Source organism: Fulmarus glacialis, unplaced genomic scaffold, assembly GCF_000690835.1.
Source record: "Fulmarus glacialis isolate BGI_N327 unplaced genomic scaffold, ASM69083v1 scaffold44897, whole genome shotgun sequence".
NCBI classification, from domain to species: Eukaryota; Metazoa; Chordata; class Aves; order Procellariiformes; family Procellariidae; genus Fulmarus; species Fulmarus glacialis.
In genome coordinates, this window is record NW_009223368.1 from 21,915 (window position 1) to 41,208 (window position 19,294).

Below are 19,294 nucleotides of genomic sequence, written 5' to 3' on the forward strand. Positions count from 1 at the left end.
CGTGCAGTGTAGTCCCTTTTTTCTGGGAACACTTAAGTCTAGCTGAGATGTTTCATGACCAGAGGTCCTGACAAATGCCCACTGCGCACACAGTTTGACTGTATAAAGAACAATTCATCCTGGCATATGCTAGATTTCATGTACATTTCTTTTGGGTAATTTCTGGGAAAAAAAATGTGAAAGCCCTACCCGTGCAACCTTATGTCACATGGTGCTGCCCTACCTTAAACTTGCAGACCAGGGAGAGTTGTTCTTTTTAATCCTTCATTCTTAATTCCTTCACTACTGAAGTAGTTCTTATTCCCTCTTTCCCCTCTAACATTACAAGTACTAATAGATCTGCAGGATTTCCTTTTTTTTTTTTTTCCCTGAAGGTAATTCAGTTGCTGTCAGTAAATACATTTCTTCCCCATATCTAGTCATCATTAAGTGGAAGAGATAAATATGAGAACGTCCATCTAGACATGAGCAACTGGGAGACCATAGATGCTAAAGGACTCTCTAGAAAGGGAAGAAATCTATGCATGAAAATCTGGCTGTAATTTATTGCACTATATGTCAATATTACAAAGCAGTGCAGTGTAGAAGGAGATCAGCTGATGACTCACAGTCCGTGCTATATGCATGTAATTGGTCCTTTTGAGTAGCTCTAGTCTGATCATGTGTGCTGAATGCCCTTGAGTGGTTGAAGGTATTTAGGTGCCCTTCTGGAACACCTGTCCTGACTTGAATTGCAACTGAAAGGACTCTGGTTTATATGCTGCAGGGTTGCTTTACAGTGTGAACAGAAGCATGGCAAGTGGGGATGATCAGGAGACTTCCTCAGAAGTGCAGGTCTGGTCCAAACTGAAATGCAGTGTATTTACTTAAGATGCTTTCAAAGCATATGAATGGCCAGAAGAAGAGGACAGTCACATGAAGAGTCCTTCCCTGGTTCAGCAAACTTTGCCCTTGTATATGCTAACCTTGCTGAATACATGCTTGCACTTTAACCCTGAGAAGGTAAAGACTTGAGGGCAATAAAGGAGTTCACTACATTAATCAGTATTTTGAATTTCACTGCTACTAACTGGCAGCTGTAACAATAGACTTGTTACTCTGTTCCTAGATCATTCCTCTCAAAAAGCAGAAATGTTGAAATCCGCAATGAGTAAAGCATCGAAGTAGGCCACAGTGGTTCTAGAGAGTGTATATTGCAATGGTGTCACCTAAAGGTACAAGTATAACAACACATTACTATGTATTCATTTTGAAAGTTTAAAAAAGAAAAATGTATTTTGATGAAATCAATAACGTAAGAAAACTTACAGCAGGGAGGAGGCAGGGTTTTGACTCAAGGAACTGTCCAAAGTGGGAGACATTCATGTCACAGTCTCAAGGTTGTGAAACAGAGCACATTTTTCATAGTTACTTGGTTTCGGGGATGTCCAAGATCATGAAAAGCATCAGTTGTGATTTGGAAACCTGTGTGAATTTAGATCTTTTCATAGATCGCCATGCTAACATTATTATTCATTTCAAGTTGTGGGCTAGTTGTTTTGTACTGGTGGTTATTCTGCAACCAAGTTCTATAAATATTTAGCTTTCCCACCAGCAGCACAAGTTTCCTGATGCTTACTGAGTATTTACATTTTCTTCTTTCAGCCACAAGTACCTCACAGTACAGCAGAAGAAAACTGATGCAAAAAGCAGGGTTAAATGTGATAAAATTTCCCAGATAATGTGATTGTTTCCTTCTTCTTCAGATGTAGGTGCAAGAAACTACAGGCATTTCTGTGCAGTTTATTACAACAAGAGCCCAGGGTTTGAGATTGTCCATGGTTTGCTGGACAGGGTCATGCAGCTTCTGGAAGTACCACCAAATGAAGAGAATGGATACACAATCAAGGCAACTGAAGGTAAGGAAGACAGAACTGCAGTGTACAGCAGAGGTTGTTCTGGAGCTCAAATGTTCCCTTACAATCTGAGGTGAATTTTTGGTTCTCAGCAGTAGGCACTAAAAATTATTATTATTATTATTATATATACTATCATACTGTGGTATAAGTGAAAATGCATTAACTTGCATTCACTGATTGTAAAATGGGATTGCTGTCTTTCTGTGAGCTGTTCTGAGTAGTTTTATATAAATTGCAAGTTGACAGCTTTTTAAGGAGACTTACAGTAAAGTGTATGCCATGAACTTCATGGACTGTTTACAATGAATTAATCCGCTGATTGCAAGGGTAGGTAGGAATTCACTGAATTGATGAATATGCCAAGTACCCACTGCATTCTTTTTGGCTAACAGTACCTGAAAAAGACAACTTCTTACACCTGATCTTTTAGTTTATACCTTTATCTATAGCTCCTATTCATATGTACCTTTTATTTATATATTCATATGAAGATATATGCCTTATATATCTTTTATTCAAAGACCTGCTGTCTTTGAGACTGAGCCTGCAGCTTAGGCAGCTATTTGTATAACAGCTCTCTCTCTTCTCCGTACAGGGTGAGCTGCACATGAATTAAAAATAATACCCTTAAGTGCAAAATCTCCTCTGTGTATGTGCATATGCATGTAAGAGAGAAAGCAAGCAAGGCTGACCCCATTACTTCATTGAGAGTGCTTAGGGTGATGCAAGAGAGCAAGCATCAGCAACTAATCTATTCTGCTACCAAAAATAACAGTGTAGTAAATACAGTATAGAAAAGCAAGACTGCAGGGATAGCAGCTATGATTCTACTTATACGTCATGCATTGGTGTTCAGAGATGAGACACTGACTCAAATTGACTCAGCTTGAAGAAGGGCCTCCATTCTGCACTTACTGGAACAAGTGGCACTGACAGCGAGTCCCTGACAGCCTGACCGAGCTCGCTTATTCATAGAACTTTAATGAAAAATTGTTAGATGTCTCCTTGTTTTGCAGTGCACTGCCAAGATGCCAAACATAACACTTCAGCTGGTCTCCTAGCACTTTAATGCACATTTCTGTCATATATTGACGCTTTTTTTTTACCTCCTGTTTTTTGACAAAGTAGTATTTTGCTCAGTATTATTTAGGCAGACTTTCAAAGGGTTTATTAGAATATTGTTAATAGGACTGCCTGGTGGACCAGAGGAATGTTTAAACAGTGTACTTTTTGTTCTAATTCTACCAAGCACAGAACAGGTAATAGCAAAGTTTCTTACTTAGAAAGAGGGTAGTGGGTGGGGGTTAGAAGAGCCTCTAGGAGCTGGGTACTCAGCTGAAGTCAAACCGAACTGTTAGATTACTTTTCAAAACTCTTCTGTATCTTATTTTTGAATAGACATATCAGGAGTTTGCTTCAGTACTGAAAATATTTGTAAGTGTTTTATATTCTGTACTGTAGCATTTCAATGATGTATGGCTGGCTTCAAGAAACTGGAGGGAAAAAAAAAAATCTCAAAAGAATAATCCTAACACAGTGAAGAAGTTATTTGTAGATACTAGTACTGTTTAGTATTCCTGATGCTGTGGGATTTGTAATGCCTATTCAAAATCCCTGCATCCCCGTGACATTACTCCACAATGCATTTAGTGTAAAGGATGGATTATGCCTTGTCATATGCAATATTTTACAAGCAGTTTGTGGCTTTTAGCTATAGACACACAAAAAAAGTGCCTACTGCTTTCTGTTTCGCCAGTGATTCAGTAACTCTCCTGGGATGGCATGCAGATTCCTTGCAGTTCTCCTGACATTGGAATTTAACCTTGGTAACAATGCAGATGGCTGATACTCTAGTGCCATAGTGAATGCAGTGTCACTGCACCAACTTACTTAAAAGATCTTCACTGCAGAGATGGTTGGAAGTCGAAGAAGTTTGGGGGATTTTGTTTGGTTTTGGTTTTTTGTTGTTTTGGGTTTGTTTGTTTTTTTAACTTGCTTTGCAATCTGTCAATTAAGCATGTGTGAGAGAGAAAATGTCAGCAGATGATGGAGTAAGGTCAATTGCTGAGTGAAAAAAAGATATCCTGTAACATCTTAAGAAACTGCAGCAAACTGAAATAATTCAGAAGAACAGTGCAAGTTACTTCAGAGGTTTTAAATCAGGACATTACACATGGCAGGGGTTTTTAGATGCGTCTTTATGGAGCATGCTTTTTTTATTGCCTGTGCCAAATTAAAATTTGTACAGTGAGAAATGGGTTTATCCCATGACTCTCATTTAGAAAGATCCTAACTACTTTTTCTGTATGGGATCTTAAGCAAAACTTGAGACTAGTAAGCAACACAGTGTAAAGGTAGGGTTTTAGTCCAGATGTTTTTATTCCTTGTGCAACTGATTAAAATAGTTCCAGTGATTATTGGAAAACAATACAGGGGAAAATGTTGGTTTAGATGAGCAACAAAGAATAGATAGAGATGTATTGGGCACATATTTGCCTCTTTTCCAAATTCACTTTGAAAAATGAAATGCCTGTACTATAGTCCTGTTTGGTCCATATGTGCAAATCATGGTTATTTAAGCTCCTTCTGTTCTCCCAACACCTAAGTGCCCTGCGATTTGACCTTAAGGTCAGAGCCTTTTTGCCTTTATAGCAACACCTGTGGAAAAAAGTACAGATGCTAGAAAATATGGGTGAAATTGTGATGTTCCCCTGGCCTTTGCACTATGCTTTGGTGTAATCTGAGCTAGGTAATAAATGGAGAAGAGCTGTTTAGAGCAGCTTTGAGGAAGAGAGGGGTTTGAGCGACTGAATTCAAGGATTTCAACATACATGGGGCACTCAATGCTTTTCAGTTTCTTAAAGTTACTAATGGAACCATTCTTTTGCGTATCGCTACTAAATATACAAAATTATAAAGTTTTAAAGACAGAACTCTGAAATGCTACCCATTTTAAAATGCACTGAATGGACTTTTTGATACATTAGTGAATTTTACAGTTACTGGCCTAGAAAAACATTTTGTTTTTTTCTTTGTTTGTTTTATAGCAAAGGCATCCATAATCAAACATAGGTTGAAAAGAGTACAATTATTGCATCAATCCTCAAATTTGTATGTGCTCCATAATAAAAATTTTTGCATAAAACTCTTGAAATTTTAGCCAGTTCCATACCATTAATAAAATTTAAAGATCAGTATGGATGTCTGTGATTAGGAAGTAAACAAAATAAAATCAAACTTTAAGTAATAAAAATATGCATAGAAAGAGCCAACAAATTTGGTCATATATTGTCAGGTAATTTTATTTAATAAAATTATTATTTTTGAGTTCACTTTCATTGGTTTCAGTTCCCTTGAATTTAAAACTAGAGGCATTCTGGTAATTATATTGAAAGGTATTCTTAATTTCAAGTTTTAATCTCTGTAGAAATGGGTATGTTTTCTGCAACATTTTGGTCATCTTGTGCTTCTAGATGATCATCTGAGATGACTATTTTCTTCCAGAAATCAGGACCATGATCACAGGAGGTGATGCTAATCATGGGATTTGGGTCCATAATAAAGTCTTACTTAGGCTAAAAAGAATAAAAAAGGGCTTAGTAAATACTGACAGTGGAGTCTATATTGCAGTCTTCAGAGGAGTGGTGTGAAGTGTAAGGTATAATTATCCTTGTAACATTTAGAATGACTGTTCCTTACTTGAGGAAAGAAACACTGGTTTTGCAGTACCTTCTGAGAGTCTCTATACTTTGCAAATGGAAGTTAATTGGGCACAAACTGTTTGAAAAGAGAAAATAATATCCATATTTTATGAAAATGAAGCAATTTGACAGCATTAAAAATTAAAATGTTAATGTGCATTGATACTGCTTCACTGTCTGCCCCACTGCCTTCCATGACAAAATTGATATTTGATGAAATAGCACACATTCATGTGAAAACAAACAATCCCTGAATAGTGTGAGCTTGTGACATGAGCTACTTTTTTGTACATTATTGATTCTTGTGAATTTCAGCTAACTCCTGGATTTTTTTAAGTAAATGTTCATGCCATTCATTCTTTTAGAGTAATCAAGAGCTTAGTAAAGCTGGGAAGTCAGCCCATTTGTGTTCAACATAAATGCGTACTTAATAAATGCATACTAAGTCTTGCTTCCTTCAGTAATTGACAGTTGTCTTTCAAAAAAAAAAAAAGGAGAAATTTCACTCCCTTCTTTTTACTGCCCTTATTTAATTAAATGAAAGGTGTGGTAAAGTGTAGAAAATTTTAATTCCACAGTAAATCATAGTAATAGCTTCTCATTTAGTAAGGTTTAGCTGTGAAATTAGGGGTGTAATAGTTATCTCCATAACTAAGAACATAAATAAACATTTGCTTTTATAGTAATAATTATACAACAAACAACTTTAAAAGAAGATTTAGACTGTGAACCTCAATTCACAAGACAAGAGGAGGGAAGTCTGGGACTAATTCTGAGTTACATGTATAGAATTGAACCCCGACATCTATCTCTGGTGATCAGTTTAAATTGGGAGACTAATATACACAGATGTTTAGTACCCGTGTTGAACTTGGCATTATTAATACCTGTTTTATTTTAAGGAACTATAGCTTGATTGCTCTTAATGGCAATGCTGGCTTTTCAGTTGCCTGTCTTGGCAGCCATTGCGTCATTCATGAATGTCAATAATTGTGTATTTACTTATAGATAACTAAGGGAAATGTGCCAATTTTACTATGACGCCTCCAAATATCATTTGTGACATACTAGAATATATCAGTCAATTCTTAATCCATTTAATTGGCATTCAAAACCAGATACTTTATAGGTGCTATTACATCCTTGTATTTATCTACCAATTAGAAAGACTATAATCCGATTTATTTGACAACATCTGTTTTCAATAAAAACATACCAGCTGATAATTGACTGTATTCAAGTCCTCTAAATTTCACATTTGCCAATTCCCAAATAATTTTTTCCTCACCCATGATCAATCTAGGTCATCCACCTTGGAATACTGGCACCACATTAACATTTTTCTAGTACTACAGAATTCCCAGTATTGTTACTATAAGTTAACAGCAGCAGGCAGGATATTTGCTTTAAGAATTGCACCATCATTCTGGTGCCTAAGACTCCTAGCATCTCAGAAACATCCTAGTCCTGGTACATGTAACCAAACATATTCTTCATTTTTTCAGTGGAGTGGAAGACACCTTATTGTATTCAAGAATACCTTTTTTTTTTCCCCCCAGATGAAAAGAAATGTTTATTAAAACCTTATACATTTCTGTGTCACATAAAAAGTTCAACCAGTCTTGTTAGCAGATGAAAGTACTCTACCTACAATTTGTTTCCCATATTCTTAAAAATCTTTCTAACGCTGTCTTTATTGCTGCCAGTCATTATTCTTTCCTAATTTATTCAGTTTCCTTGATGAATTTTCAGCCACTGTTATTAATCACATTTTATGAAGTGCAATTCATTTCTCTCATTTTTGTCTGCAAGTAGCTTTTCTGATTTTTGTCCACTTTCACTTCAGCACTAAATATGGATAGCGTTTTAGCCAAAAATGTTCCCAGTTTTTGTTGTGAAACTAGTACTACTCGTTTATCAAACAGATTGTTCTTGAAGATCTCCTGATCTTCCACTCCTATTTTTCTGTTTAGTTTCCCACCCCCACCCACCCCAGTCAGTTTCATTAATTAACAACAGTAAGAGGTAAGGACAGTTTTTTTAAACCTGAGTGATTTTAGTACTTCTAAATGGATTATCCTGACTCTGCAAGGGGTTTCAGGAGTTCCAGCACTGATCATTACAATGGCTTAATTATAAGGCATCTTGCAAAATTGGATGTTTGTCACTAGTTCTTGTGGCTTTTCCAGTGTTAGCCACTACTTTGAGATCTAATGAATTTCTAATTAATTTCTCATCATTTTCTGTTCAGCAATTTTCCCTGCAGCATCAAGGGAGCTTAGTTAAGTGAAGAACTACAGTTCTAACAACTCAAAATGAAATTAAATTAGCTAATAAAATGGGTGTGGCTGCTCACTTAATGTCCCTTTAATTGTCTATTATCTCTGCTTTTTTTTGCCTTCCTGCAAATACAGGACTTCAGATTTATAGGAACTAAATCCCTACAAACTTAGGCCAAGTTTATTTCTGTTTTATCAAGTATCTTCCCACACCAATGTTGATGCCTCAAATTTGGCTGTAACCATTTTAACCCAAGGAGGTACCTGGCAAAGATATGAACCAGGCGAGTTGCTTGTATTATTTAATTAGCCAAAGTGGGAGTCTACTGCGTCTGGAGTTTCTCTAGATAAACCTGATTTATCAAAATTTGACAGCACACTGTACCACTGGACATCTCAGAGGTGTCTTGCTGTTGCAAGTGATGCAGTTATGCCAAGCAACACTGAAATAGTTTGTGGCAAAACCCATAGTTTGTTTCTGGAAATAAGTCTCATTTCATTAGCTTTGTGTTATACAGTTGATCTTTATTATGAAAAAAGGGGCTATCAGAAGTGAGTTTTAGGAGAGCTTTTTCCATTCCTATGGTCATTTCAGCTCATCTGAAAGTTTTTGAATGTTCCTTCCCAATACCCTTCAAATGTAATCTGTTTGAACAAACCTCATCCTCATCCTCCCCCCAAAAAAAAAAAAGATGTATCAGGTAGAGGAAAAGTACATTATTTTAGCACTGCACAGGATAATAAAAGGTTTGACAGGCTTAGACTTCTGTGTCTTTTAAACCTTCATCACCAAATTGTGTTTGACATGCTTTTTCCCCCCACATATGAAATTTAAAAGTTCAGTAAGAGAACAAAGAACATATTTGTTTCTCAAATTCAGAATATTATTTCAGAAGAGAAACTCCTTTGAACTGACTCATTTAGAAGTATGTTTCCTATCAAGTAATAGTGGGAGGAAAAATCTATGGTAATTGCAAAAATATTTTGGGGAGGGGCGTCAAGTCAACTTGTAAAGAGACGCAAGCTGTCTTCTCTTATCTTCCTCTTTTTGCAAGTACTAATAAACATTACAATGTTTTTCTTTCCATTGCATTTTATTCTGGCAGATTAGGGATGCTCCAAGAAGTAGTAGCATTTCTCCTGACAGACTTTTCATTTTCTACCAGTTTTGTCAACTCACAGAACCTTCTAAAACATTGGCATTTGTGTTCCAGAGCTCAAGGTATTAGTTTCTTCTCCCTGGCATTAAGTCTTTGCTCTTCTGCTGTTCCTTTACTGGGGAGGCCTCTTCAGACTTTAATTCTTTCCCTCCCCCGCTCCCGCCCCCCCCAAGGCAACTATCTTTTTTAATCATACATCATAACAAGTCTAACAAATAAAAATCTTCCTTGCATCAAGAGTTTTAAACATCTGGCACAGCTTACATTATATAATACAGAATTAGGTAATTTCCACTTTTTCTGTCTATCTCCTTACATTTTGACATAGAAAATTATTTCTTAATCATAAACTATATTTTCAGTGTTGCAAAGCCCTCTCTAGAAAAAAAATTATTCTTCCAAGCCAGTAGCAGAAACAGCAGCAAATTGCAGATCTCCCTTCTCAGTGAACGGGGACAGTGATCTAAGCAGTGAGGGTGAGGGTGCAGGTCTGGTTGCACTGGCTTCTCTAGTGAAGTACTACACTTGACCAGTGCCACAGCTTCATCCTTCGATTCTGTTTCCACCTCCTGCACAGCCTGCTATGGCTAGAGGCCAACTACGTGTCCGCATGCTTTCATTTTCACTACAATATTAATGGTAGCAATTGTGATTATGTCGAATTTATAGCTCATGGTTAAGCAGTTCTCTGATCTGGTTCGATTTTTGAACTGTGATATAGAGGCAGAGGGGCAGTGCTTCAAATTTAATCTTACATACATTTTCTAACATTTATTTATGCAATAAAATTGTAAACAGGAATTTGCAAGATTTTGGCTCAGACTTCTACATCAATGTGAATGCAGGATCCCAAGATTAGTATTTCTGTTGCCCGTGGTAGAGGAATTGAGTTTACCTTTGCTTGTGATGTATGTATTAGAAAACAGTAGATAGCAAGGAAACACTGAGCTATTGCAGACTCAACCCAGTACATGTGCTGGGCACAGATCCTCCTTGTTTGGGTCCAGAAGCAGAATAGCTGTATTTATTGTAGACCCAGTACTGCTTCTAGTCCTGGGCTGGCTCACATTCAGCCAGTTCAAGCATTTCTGTTCCTAGTGGTGCAGCCAGGTGCTTCAGCCACAAGGTGTTGGTTTGCAACAGAAATCTTAGTTGCTAAAACTAAGTGATTAACAGTTCCAGTGACTGCTGAGATTCATCGTTTAATTATGTATTATTCCATGCTAGTTTGTCAAGTCATTTTCTAAAAGGCATGAAATGTGAAAGCATAACATCAGGTGGCTGTTATTTATCTCAGCAAGTAGTGTCACGTCATTGGGAGGGGAAGACGGCTTGCTCTAGGACATGAAGCGAATAAACAACATGCAAACTAAATATGTCATACTAAAGTAGACTTGCAGACTGACTTAGTGCTGGTTCTTGTTATTCTCTAATGCTTGTAGGAAAGCAGAGCCTAAAAGCTAAAATCTGCTGCCTCACTGTGCATACATAGAGTATGTTGTACCCCCTACCATAAAGAATATGGTTTATTGTTTCCTAGTTTCTGACAAATTTTGATGTTTGCAAGGATGAATTATTCCTTTAGATATTTAAAGAGGGATAAAAACAGTCATGGAACAAAAAGAAACTAAGTTTGTTTTAATATTCAAAGGTTTGTGTTCTCTAACTCAAATGAAATAGCAAGACTTTAAAAAAAAAAAAAAAAAGAGCCCTTTATTTGGGATTAGGAATTCTCTAGTTTTATAAATAGCTGTGACACAATACCAGCTTAGGTTTGTGACTTTTAGGACGACGTATAACATTTCAGATAAGTCTGGATAAATCAGATAAAACTGGCCTAAAAGTAAAGATTAGCTATGTAATGGTAACTCTAAAGTACAGCTAAACTCCAGTGTAGAATTGCTGTTTCTCACAACTGCCACACAAATACAAATTTATTGAGCTTTATACACAAATGCTGATTTCTAGAAAAATACATGGAATTTGATAGATTTCTTTCTAGGTTTCCTACTTAAGTGTTTCTGTACACGTTATTTGAGTGGCCACCCTGGTACTCCAGCACCGAATATGTGAAATCCTGTTACCCAGATCAATGACCCAAAATGTCTGCTTTCCTTAGCCTCAGCATCCACCCAAATATTACCTTCCATTAGGAAAGGCAGGAACACAGTGATTGTACCCAAATAATCTCAAGTGTCTGACACTGCTGTAATCCTGAGAATAACACAGATGAATAAAGAGCAGCTCCAAGCCTATTACATTCTTAGAACCACTTCCTGACATCCAGCAACACCAAACATTCTCTGTTAAAGTTCCTGGGGCACTCTAAAGTAAGAATGAAAAATAAATCTAGCCTAAAAGTCTGTTTTGGTCTCTGTTCTCAAGGCAAACGAAGGAAAGAGATTGCTAGCTACACCAGTCCCCACTTCATCACTGCCACACACTTTAACATGACCAACAACAGTTGATTCTGGACCCAAGTAGTATTTCCACACTGCTAACAAATACAAACTTACAATACACTGTAAAACAATATCATTGATCCCTAAATAGTTTTAAATATAGTCAAACACAGAACAGAATATATTCAGTTGTAGAGTTGGATATGAGGGTTCTTATGAGATACAAGAATTCGTCCCTCCCCGAGATACGAGTTAATAAAAATGCAGCCATTGACTTAGTTGTAACAGAAGAAGATGATTAATTGACTGACCACTGCAAATTTGTGGATGATTCTCCATATTCCCTAGCCTCACTGCACAAGGACTCTAATATTCAACTCTATTTTTGGATATTCAGTGTACCAGTCCAGGTAAATAATTGATTGTCCCTTTACCCTCTTCTGCTACACCCTGTATGTGGAGGCTTTTGAAAAAACATAGGAAGAAATCAGAATGAAAGATGTCCTTTAGACAGAGGACATATTCATTCATATCATACAGATATTTCTTCTGTCATCTTTTCAAGTGTTAATTATTTTCCTTGGGGGGAATCCAAGGCGCTTACCTTGAATTTGATTGTACTGATTTGAATTTCCTGACGTGTCATTACAGTTAGGTGTGATCCGGGGAGTGGAGGTTGTTCTGGCATGGCTTTAGTCAGGAGTTACAAACCAGGAAACTAAAGTTAATAAATATCTCACTGATCCCAAAGTATGGTTTTTCTGGGCATGAGAATATATGGGGGAAGAACTGCTGGCAATGTGCAACTTAAAAGAGCAATTGGTCTCTCAGTATGTTCCAAAAATCATGCAAGATTTGAGATGTCTGTGATTTTAAAAATTAGCTGTAGGTAAATCATCCCATGACAAGATATGATTTTGAGATTGCTGTTGCTTTGCATAGCGTTCTGGGAGCCTGGCTGCACTGCGTACATGGGCCAGAAAAGGTAGTTGCCTTTTAAAATACTGACTGGTCTGATAGTGTCCTGTGACTTTGCATTTGAGTGTATCTGCCAGAAGAAGGAGTTAGTCAAAAACGTGAAGAACCTGATCCTAAAAAGAAAAATAATGTCTAGCCTCACAAAACTAAATTCCATCCAATGTAGCACAGGTAAAATACTTCACCAGGTGAGTCAGGATGAGGTAGTGAAAGGGCAGCTGGAGTGACTAAGGGGATGGAGAATTAAGATGAAAGACTTCAGAGGCCAGATGAGCTCTGGTCTATTACCTTCTTAAGCTTCAGCTTCCGATGTTCCTTCAAATTATAGGAACAAACGAGTGGGTTTGAAGGCTTAGTGCAACGGTAGGCCTATAATACTACTTTAATCTATTTCTTTTTGAAAAGGAGGGAGAATAAGGTGGAGAAAAGAAACTGTGCAAGGTGTTTGACAACAAAGAGTGCAGGGAACTCGGAGCTCTTTGAGGGTCAATTAGCCAGAAAATGTGCTAAAGACTACATGCTCTATTGGATTATTGGCCAAAGAATTACCCCAAAGCAATCAAAGTGGCCCTATTGCCTGAATACAGAGAGGCAATTACAGATTTTGAGGACATGCTACAGAAGCTTTAATTAAAGGTATTATTTCTACATCACTGAACATTGGAAATTAAATTCTTACTTGCAGCCACGAGAAGTAGCTTTTGTCTTTCGCTTGCGTGTAGTATGTCAGCATAAGACATGGTTGGCTTTGACACCTCTTCTTTAGGAACGCATATTGTATTTCACCCCACCCCTTCTCGTAACTGCCAATTATAATGTTGACATATTAAGAGGTGGATTTCCATTGCTAGACCTTCTGGCTTCCTCTGGCATTGTATAGGTCTCTATCAGCAAGGACAATACCATCTCTGACTAGATTTCAAGGTGAAGTTTATGAAGTACTATTTGTGTGCACAGCAGAAAGGATTAACTATATCAAGAGTGATAAATCTGTTATCCCTAAAATGGATGGTATAGTAAACTACAGTTTTTAAATGAAGTTTGGCTCTCGATGTCCTTGATGGTACAATCAACCAGACCTACGAGAGCAGCCTTTCAATATAATTGCACCAGCAGCAAACGCAGCCCTTCCTAGCACATCTACTGATAGCGGTGCCTGCAGGCGTGCTTTGGTGACTGCTTGACAGTGAAAGCTTTCTTCAGGAAGACCACGCTCTTCACAACCAGAAGATGGTGTTATATCAAAAAGTTCTTGATGATACTACATACACAAATAGAACAAACTCTATTGTCAGCTTTGAAGTCCTGCTCAAAAGCTGCAGCTCACAGCTGCTACCTTTTCTGGGAAGCACCCTTTTGGCATTAAGGCTTTATTGAAGAGCACTGGGCTTCAGCTTATAGTGTGATTTATTCAAACAAGATAATAGTGTGTGCATTTTTTGCTGATTCCCCATGTGTGCAAGTAGCATAAACACATCTTTCATACAGCCTTGACTCTCACTCTAAAGTTTTATACTTTACTTTAAGAGTTGACATGACAGTCCAATCCATGACACAAGCTTTGCTAGAAATCTAAACCACCATTGCTATTTACTTGATAATACAAGAAACACACAAATCAGGAAAAAAAAAATCCTCACCTTTGTTTCCTGGTCATTTGCCGCGGTTTGCTGTCCTGCTCTGTGGGTCGCTGAGGCCCCCCGCAGCCCAGGGCTGGTCCTCAGCGCAGCCGGGCTCTTCCGGCGGGGTCTGCTCTTCTAGCCGGGTTGGTCCCCCAGTCAAAGCACTCCCCCCGGCTGCAAAACGCTCGTTTCTCTTTCCCCCCTTTCTGCTCAGATTTTTTATGTTTCTTCTGAGTTTTTTCTTTCTTTATGTGCTTCCCTTTCAATGTCCGAATTTTTTGATCTGAAATTTATATTTTCTCCAAATTCTGGTGCCCTGGCAGAGTTACATGGACCAACACTCCCAGCCTCAGGCATGAGCCAGCTTCCTCCCCTTACCACGTGCGTGGTCAAAGGGAGAGTCACTAAGATGAGGAAGACCTTAGATCCCCCATCTGTGGGGTGCAGTCTGGAGGCCCTTTTGGCAGCCAGGAATATACTTTGAAACATTCTGTAGTGTAGCCAATTATCATAATAATAGTTCCATTATTAACCAGAGTTCATAAACTCTCTGTAAACCTATTCCTCAGCTCATGTTTCTTTGGTGCAAGAGCCAAGTGTTAGCTGGACAGATGGGGACCCTAAAGCTTTTAACAGGTTCTTTCATTTTTGTTTGCTTATTGTCTGATCTCTTCCAGTCACAGCATTATACCCTGCAAGTGCCATGTCTGCAAAGCACCGGGCAGACTAGTGGCTATACTGAGAAGTAACCAACATTTCAGGGTTAGCTTAACTAGAAATGGAGAGGTGGTTTGAAGGTCCTGCTTCCTGCACTTTGGGGAGCTCAATAGTCCCACTTGATATTAATTATATATTTACCTCTTCACTGCAAGGAAGCGCGAAGTAAAATAAATAACATCATGGTCCAGCATCGGTTGCTGCATATGAGACGGAAAACGTGGCTTAATGCCTAACCCATAGCCTGGAGCAGCAGAGCCACACTGAATGTATGGTTTCATGGTAAAGGCTTCAGCCAAATCAACAGCTTGTCCCACTCTCCTCCCCTCCCTGGTGGAGAGCCACCACCTCCCTTTTGGTGGTGGTGAGTCACTGATTCAGTTCACTTGTGTTATGAAGCTGTGCTGTAAGCTCGTGGTAAGAAGGGATAAATTTTATCGGTATTAAGATTCTAGCTAACATAACTCTTCACTTTATGCCATAATCATTAAGCCATTTCATAGTTTCTGATATAATGTCATGAATTGCCATCAGTTTTCAAAATTTATCACAAATGCATAGTATTTAGTTAAATGCAAGGCAACTTCTACTGAAGTTAACCTTCTAGGGAAGGTCAGTAGTGGTGGATGTGAGGGTGGGGTAAGGCTTCAAGTCTCCTCGCCGCCTGTCCACCATCTGCCTAACTTCTGACTGGGAGACGGACAACTGGTGATGCCCGGATAGCAGAGCATTTCTTGCGCCTCAAAACATAAAATTGTTTCACACAGTGGGAAGCAGCACAGATCTTGGAAACTGCCTTTGATAGATTGACTGAGTGCAGTATTATTTTAGACCCCATCCAGATGTCTACAAGAAGTTTAACAGTTGTCTCATGATATAATTGGGTCTAGATGTGCAAGAAGATAAAGTAACTTTCCCAAGGCTACACACAAGGCAGCTCAGAAGAACAGACAAGAGACTCACAGCTTTTTAACTAACCATATTGTCAAAGCTCTTTTTTCCCATAATTTTATAGTGGGGTACCATGCCAACATTATTAACTGCTCCTTGGTTCTTGCTCTTGTGCCAGTTTAAGCTTACAGTCAAGTTTCTAAAAGAAGATCACTGTGTGCTGCTCACATCCTTGGTACAATACCAGCTTTATTCACAAATAGGAAAGCCTTTACCACTAAGTACAAGGGTACTTTATTTTTAGGTTATGTTTTCACCCACAATCTGCAGAGTGATCTGTATGTGTGGCATTTGTTTCTTTTCTAAATTTGTTTCGTCAAGTTTTATTTTAACACTTGTTTTGAATAATGCAGCTTGGCAGTGGCAAGTGTCTGTTTGGCTGGAGTCACGTGCCAGTAGCGTCCAGGGGCTAGATAATTTCACTTGTGCTCGTCCAGTGTAAGTACTTGGTTTGCACTCGTAGCTAAGGCTGGAACTGAATGATTTAAAAGATACTCGTTCTGAATATTTTTTAAAACAGCCTTTAGGTAATGTTACTGTGATCATTTACTACTGCCGTCAGATTTCACAAGGCAGCCAGAATTGAAGTACACATTTAAGTTAATTTGCACTTGCAGCAAGTTGGACAAGAAAAAGACCTAATTGCTGTTCTTATTCTTGTAGCTGCAAGTTATGACTACAAACCTCACAGGAGACACTTCTGAAATGAATTATTTCCATTGGGGAGCTAACAAAGAATATATCTCTGGGCTTGACCACTAGTAATCGGAGTGTCATGAAAATGTTCCTGAGGTGGTTAATTTGGCCCTTTATTGCCATTTTGAAATAGCTCCTTGTAAACGCAGTAAAATGTCCTGGGCTGATCCTGAGCCTTAAATAGCATTTGGAGCAACCAGAGGGTAAGTTGCCATTAGGAAATCCTTGCGATCCTTTTGCAGAAGGGCTGAGGGCCCTGTCGGCAGCAGGCAGGGAGCAGGACTGGCAGCAGCTCCTCAGCCGTTGTCTTCCGACTGGCCCAGGGGCGAGTAGAGCAGGGGCGTTTCTCATCCGCACTGATGCAACCTCACGCATACCATATAACCGGCGCTTCTTGTAGAAGATGCTGTGTTGGATTTTAGCCTAGTGAGATAAAGATGCGGAGCAAGGGGGGAGGGCAGGGAAGCTGACTGGTCCCCGATGCTGTCCCTGCCGACTTGTTTAACTTCTGAGTGGAAATCTACTAAAAAGCCCTTCCCTGTCTGCGAGGCAGTAGCATTAAACACATGGCGGAGGCAGCTTTCTCTGTCGGATTCAGTGGCCTTCTTCCATTCTCTCCCCTTTCCTCCTTTGAGTTCACAGCATCGTCGGCAGCACTACTCACTGGAGGTCCTGTGCGCTGTGCCTTGCTTCCACACACTTGTCAGGAAAGAGGTGGCTTCAGAAGGAGCAGCTTGCTGGTTTGGTTTGGTTTTGTCTTTTGAAGGGCTATCAGGTCAAAATGCCACTCACCTCAGGACAGGGAAAAAAAAACGTGAGCGTAGCTGCCATAGACAAGCTTGAACGTATTGCTGGTGTAGCCACCAGGCACAGGTAGGAAAGGCTTTCCGTGAAAAAGTCTGGACGGCTCCTCCAAGTTTTTCATCGCCAATTCAACTACTTTTTTTTTCTTTTTTTTTTTTCTTTAAACTCCCAAATAACATTTAAAACTTGGGGCTTGGTTTGAGGTAAGAGGAAAATGATCTTTGACTTTTTTTGAGTTGTTCATTGTTCCACAGTTTTACAGTGTATATGAAACTGCTTAAAAGCTCTTCTCTGGATGAGGAATGTAGGTTGTTTCTAATTATGTGACATGTAATCAAGCGTGATGTGCCTACTTACCCCTTAGATGACAGCAAGCTTTATTTCCTTAAACAGAGTAAGGTGGGAAACATTCAGGTGTTAAATAGCCTAAAGCCTGCAAAAGTTCTTCGTTTCAGTAGCCCTGACTTATCTGTGCTAATTTCTATTACAGGAGTAACTCAGTCAAAACAACTGGAGTGTGAAAAATGCCCACGCTTTGGGCTTCACATTTTATTTTTAACTCAAAGTGTTTCCTCGTTCTCTATCAGTCATGACAACTGTTAATGCAAGAAAGTGAGAGCCTCTTCTTAGCATCCCAGCACAGAGAACGGTTTAATACTGAGCGCTTTGTTCTCCATGTTAAATGTCTATTGACTTCTTTGGCCCGGAGAAATATTGATTTTTCTCTCACTTTCTTTACAGGCTCTGCTTTCTTTCCTGGTCGCTGTGCTGAGATCTTTGCCAGAGGTCAAAGCATTGGGAAACTTGGAGTCCTACACCCCGATGTTATCACCAAGTTTGAGCTCACCATGCCATGCTCTGCCCTAGAGATCAATATTGAACCCTTCGTGTGAAGATGGGACTTTTATCCTCCCACAGCCGCCCACTGTCACATGCAGCACCCTCTGCTCTTTTGTCTTTCCCTGCAGGGGACATCTGCTTACGCTTTTATATTCCAATAAACTAGAAAAACAGAGCCTGGCTTCCTGGGTAAATATGTTCCTTACAGTGCAATTTGGCTAGCTTCTGCAGGGTAAGAATGTGGCATCTCGGACTAGACCGTGCCCTCAATATTTTTAAAAGGCCGGGGGGAAGAAAGAAGTTGGGTAAAAGCCCAGTGTTTTACAAGAGAAATGTAATGGCAGAGCACATGATTAGTTTTCAAAATCAGAAATGTTCCACAGACACAGCTTCATACTGTAACTGATTATGGCTGCATAACAGGAATCTCATTCTTTTCTTATTGCATGAAATAAGATAATTGATTAGAGCAAATGTTGAGTGAATGTGAGCAGAACTAAGGAGTTGAGCTTTTATTCTGTACGGTTGTCATGTGCTCATCAATGGCTGGGGGAGGAAAATAAACTTGTTTCATGAAAACCAGAGCTATTTTGTAAGCAAGATATGTGTAATATCTGCTTCCCTACTCCAGACATAACTGTTGAACCTTTATCATTCTAAATTCAGAAAGGGGAGGGGGTGGAATTAATTTTTTTCATGGTTGATGTAAGCCTAGTGGTTTTTGAAGCTCCAAACCAAATTGGAGAAATGCATTTAAGAGCATATGCCAGTGGTCTTTTGCATGAAGAGCTGAAAAATATCAAAGCCTTTGTCCGACTGAGGCTGGCGTATCTGTCTGCAGAAGTTAGCGTGGTCCTTGCTGCACTTGCATAGCCCCACCAGTGGTTTTCTGAACCCCAGCTGCACAGCAGGGACCACGCGGCTTTCAGATAGTTCTACTATAGTTCTACTTTTCTTGCAGTTTTGCCCCTGACTATATATGAAAACCTCTCGTGGGTCAGGCTTTTCTTCTAAGTGGCTTTCTGGCAGCAGTTATGCTACAGCCTGGCGCATTGTGCTTCTGCTATCTGGGAAACTGAGAAGCTCCATCCAGCACGGCAGTGCTCCTGGTGTAATGTCACCGCGTGGGTGGCCAGCTCAGTACGCTGAAGCAGGCTCTTTGCTGGCTTGCTAATGAAGCTGCTATCCCTCGTGCAATATTATAACCATTGCTAATGTTGCAGGCTAACAGTAGTGAGTATTTTGT

General features: G+C 39.2%; 1 protein-coding gene across 1 annotated transcript in view; it reads left to right on the top strand.

Annotated features, from left to right (window-relative positions):
- FARSB (phenylalanyl-tRNA synthetase, beta subunit) overlaps nt 1-18,213 on the top strand; it is a gene marked incomplete at its 5' end in the record, with an annotated part of 39,194 nt that extends 20,981 nt beyond the window's left edge. Inside the window, 2 exons of the mRNA XM_009581784.1 lie at nt 1,746-1,898; nt 17,950-18,213. Coding sequence (XP_009580079.1) covers nt 1,746-1,898; nt 17,950-18,101 — 305 coding nt within the window. The remainder of the gene's footprint in view (nt 1-1,745; nt 1,899-17,949) is intronic.
- Between the last annotated feature and the right edge of the window lie 1,081 nt (nt 18,214-19,294).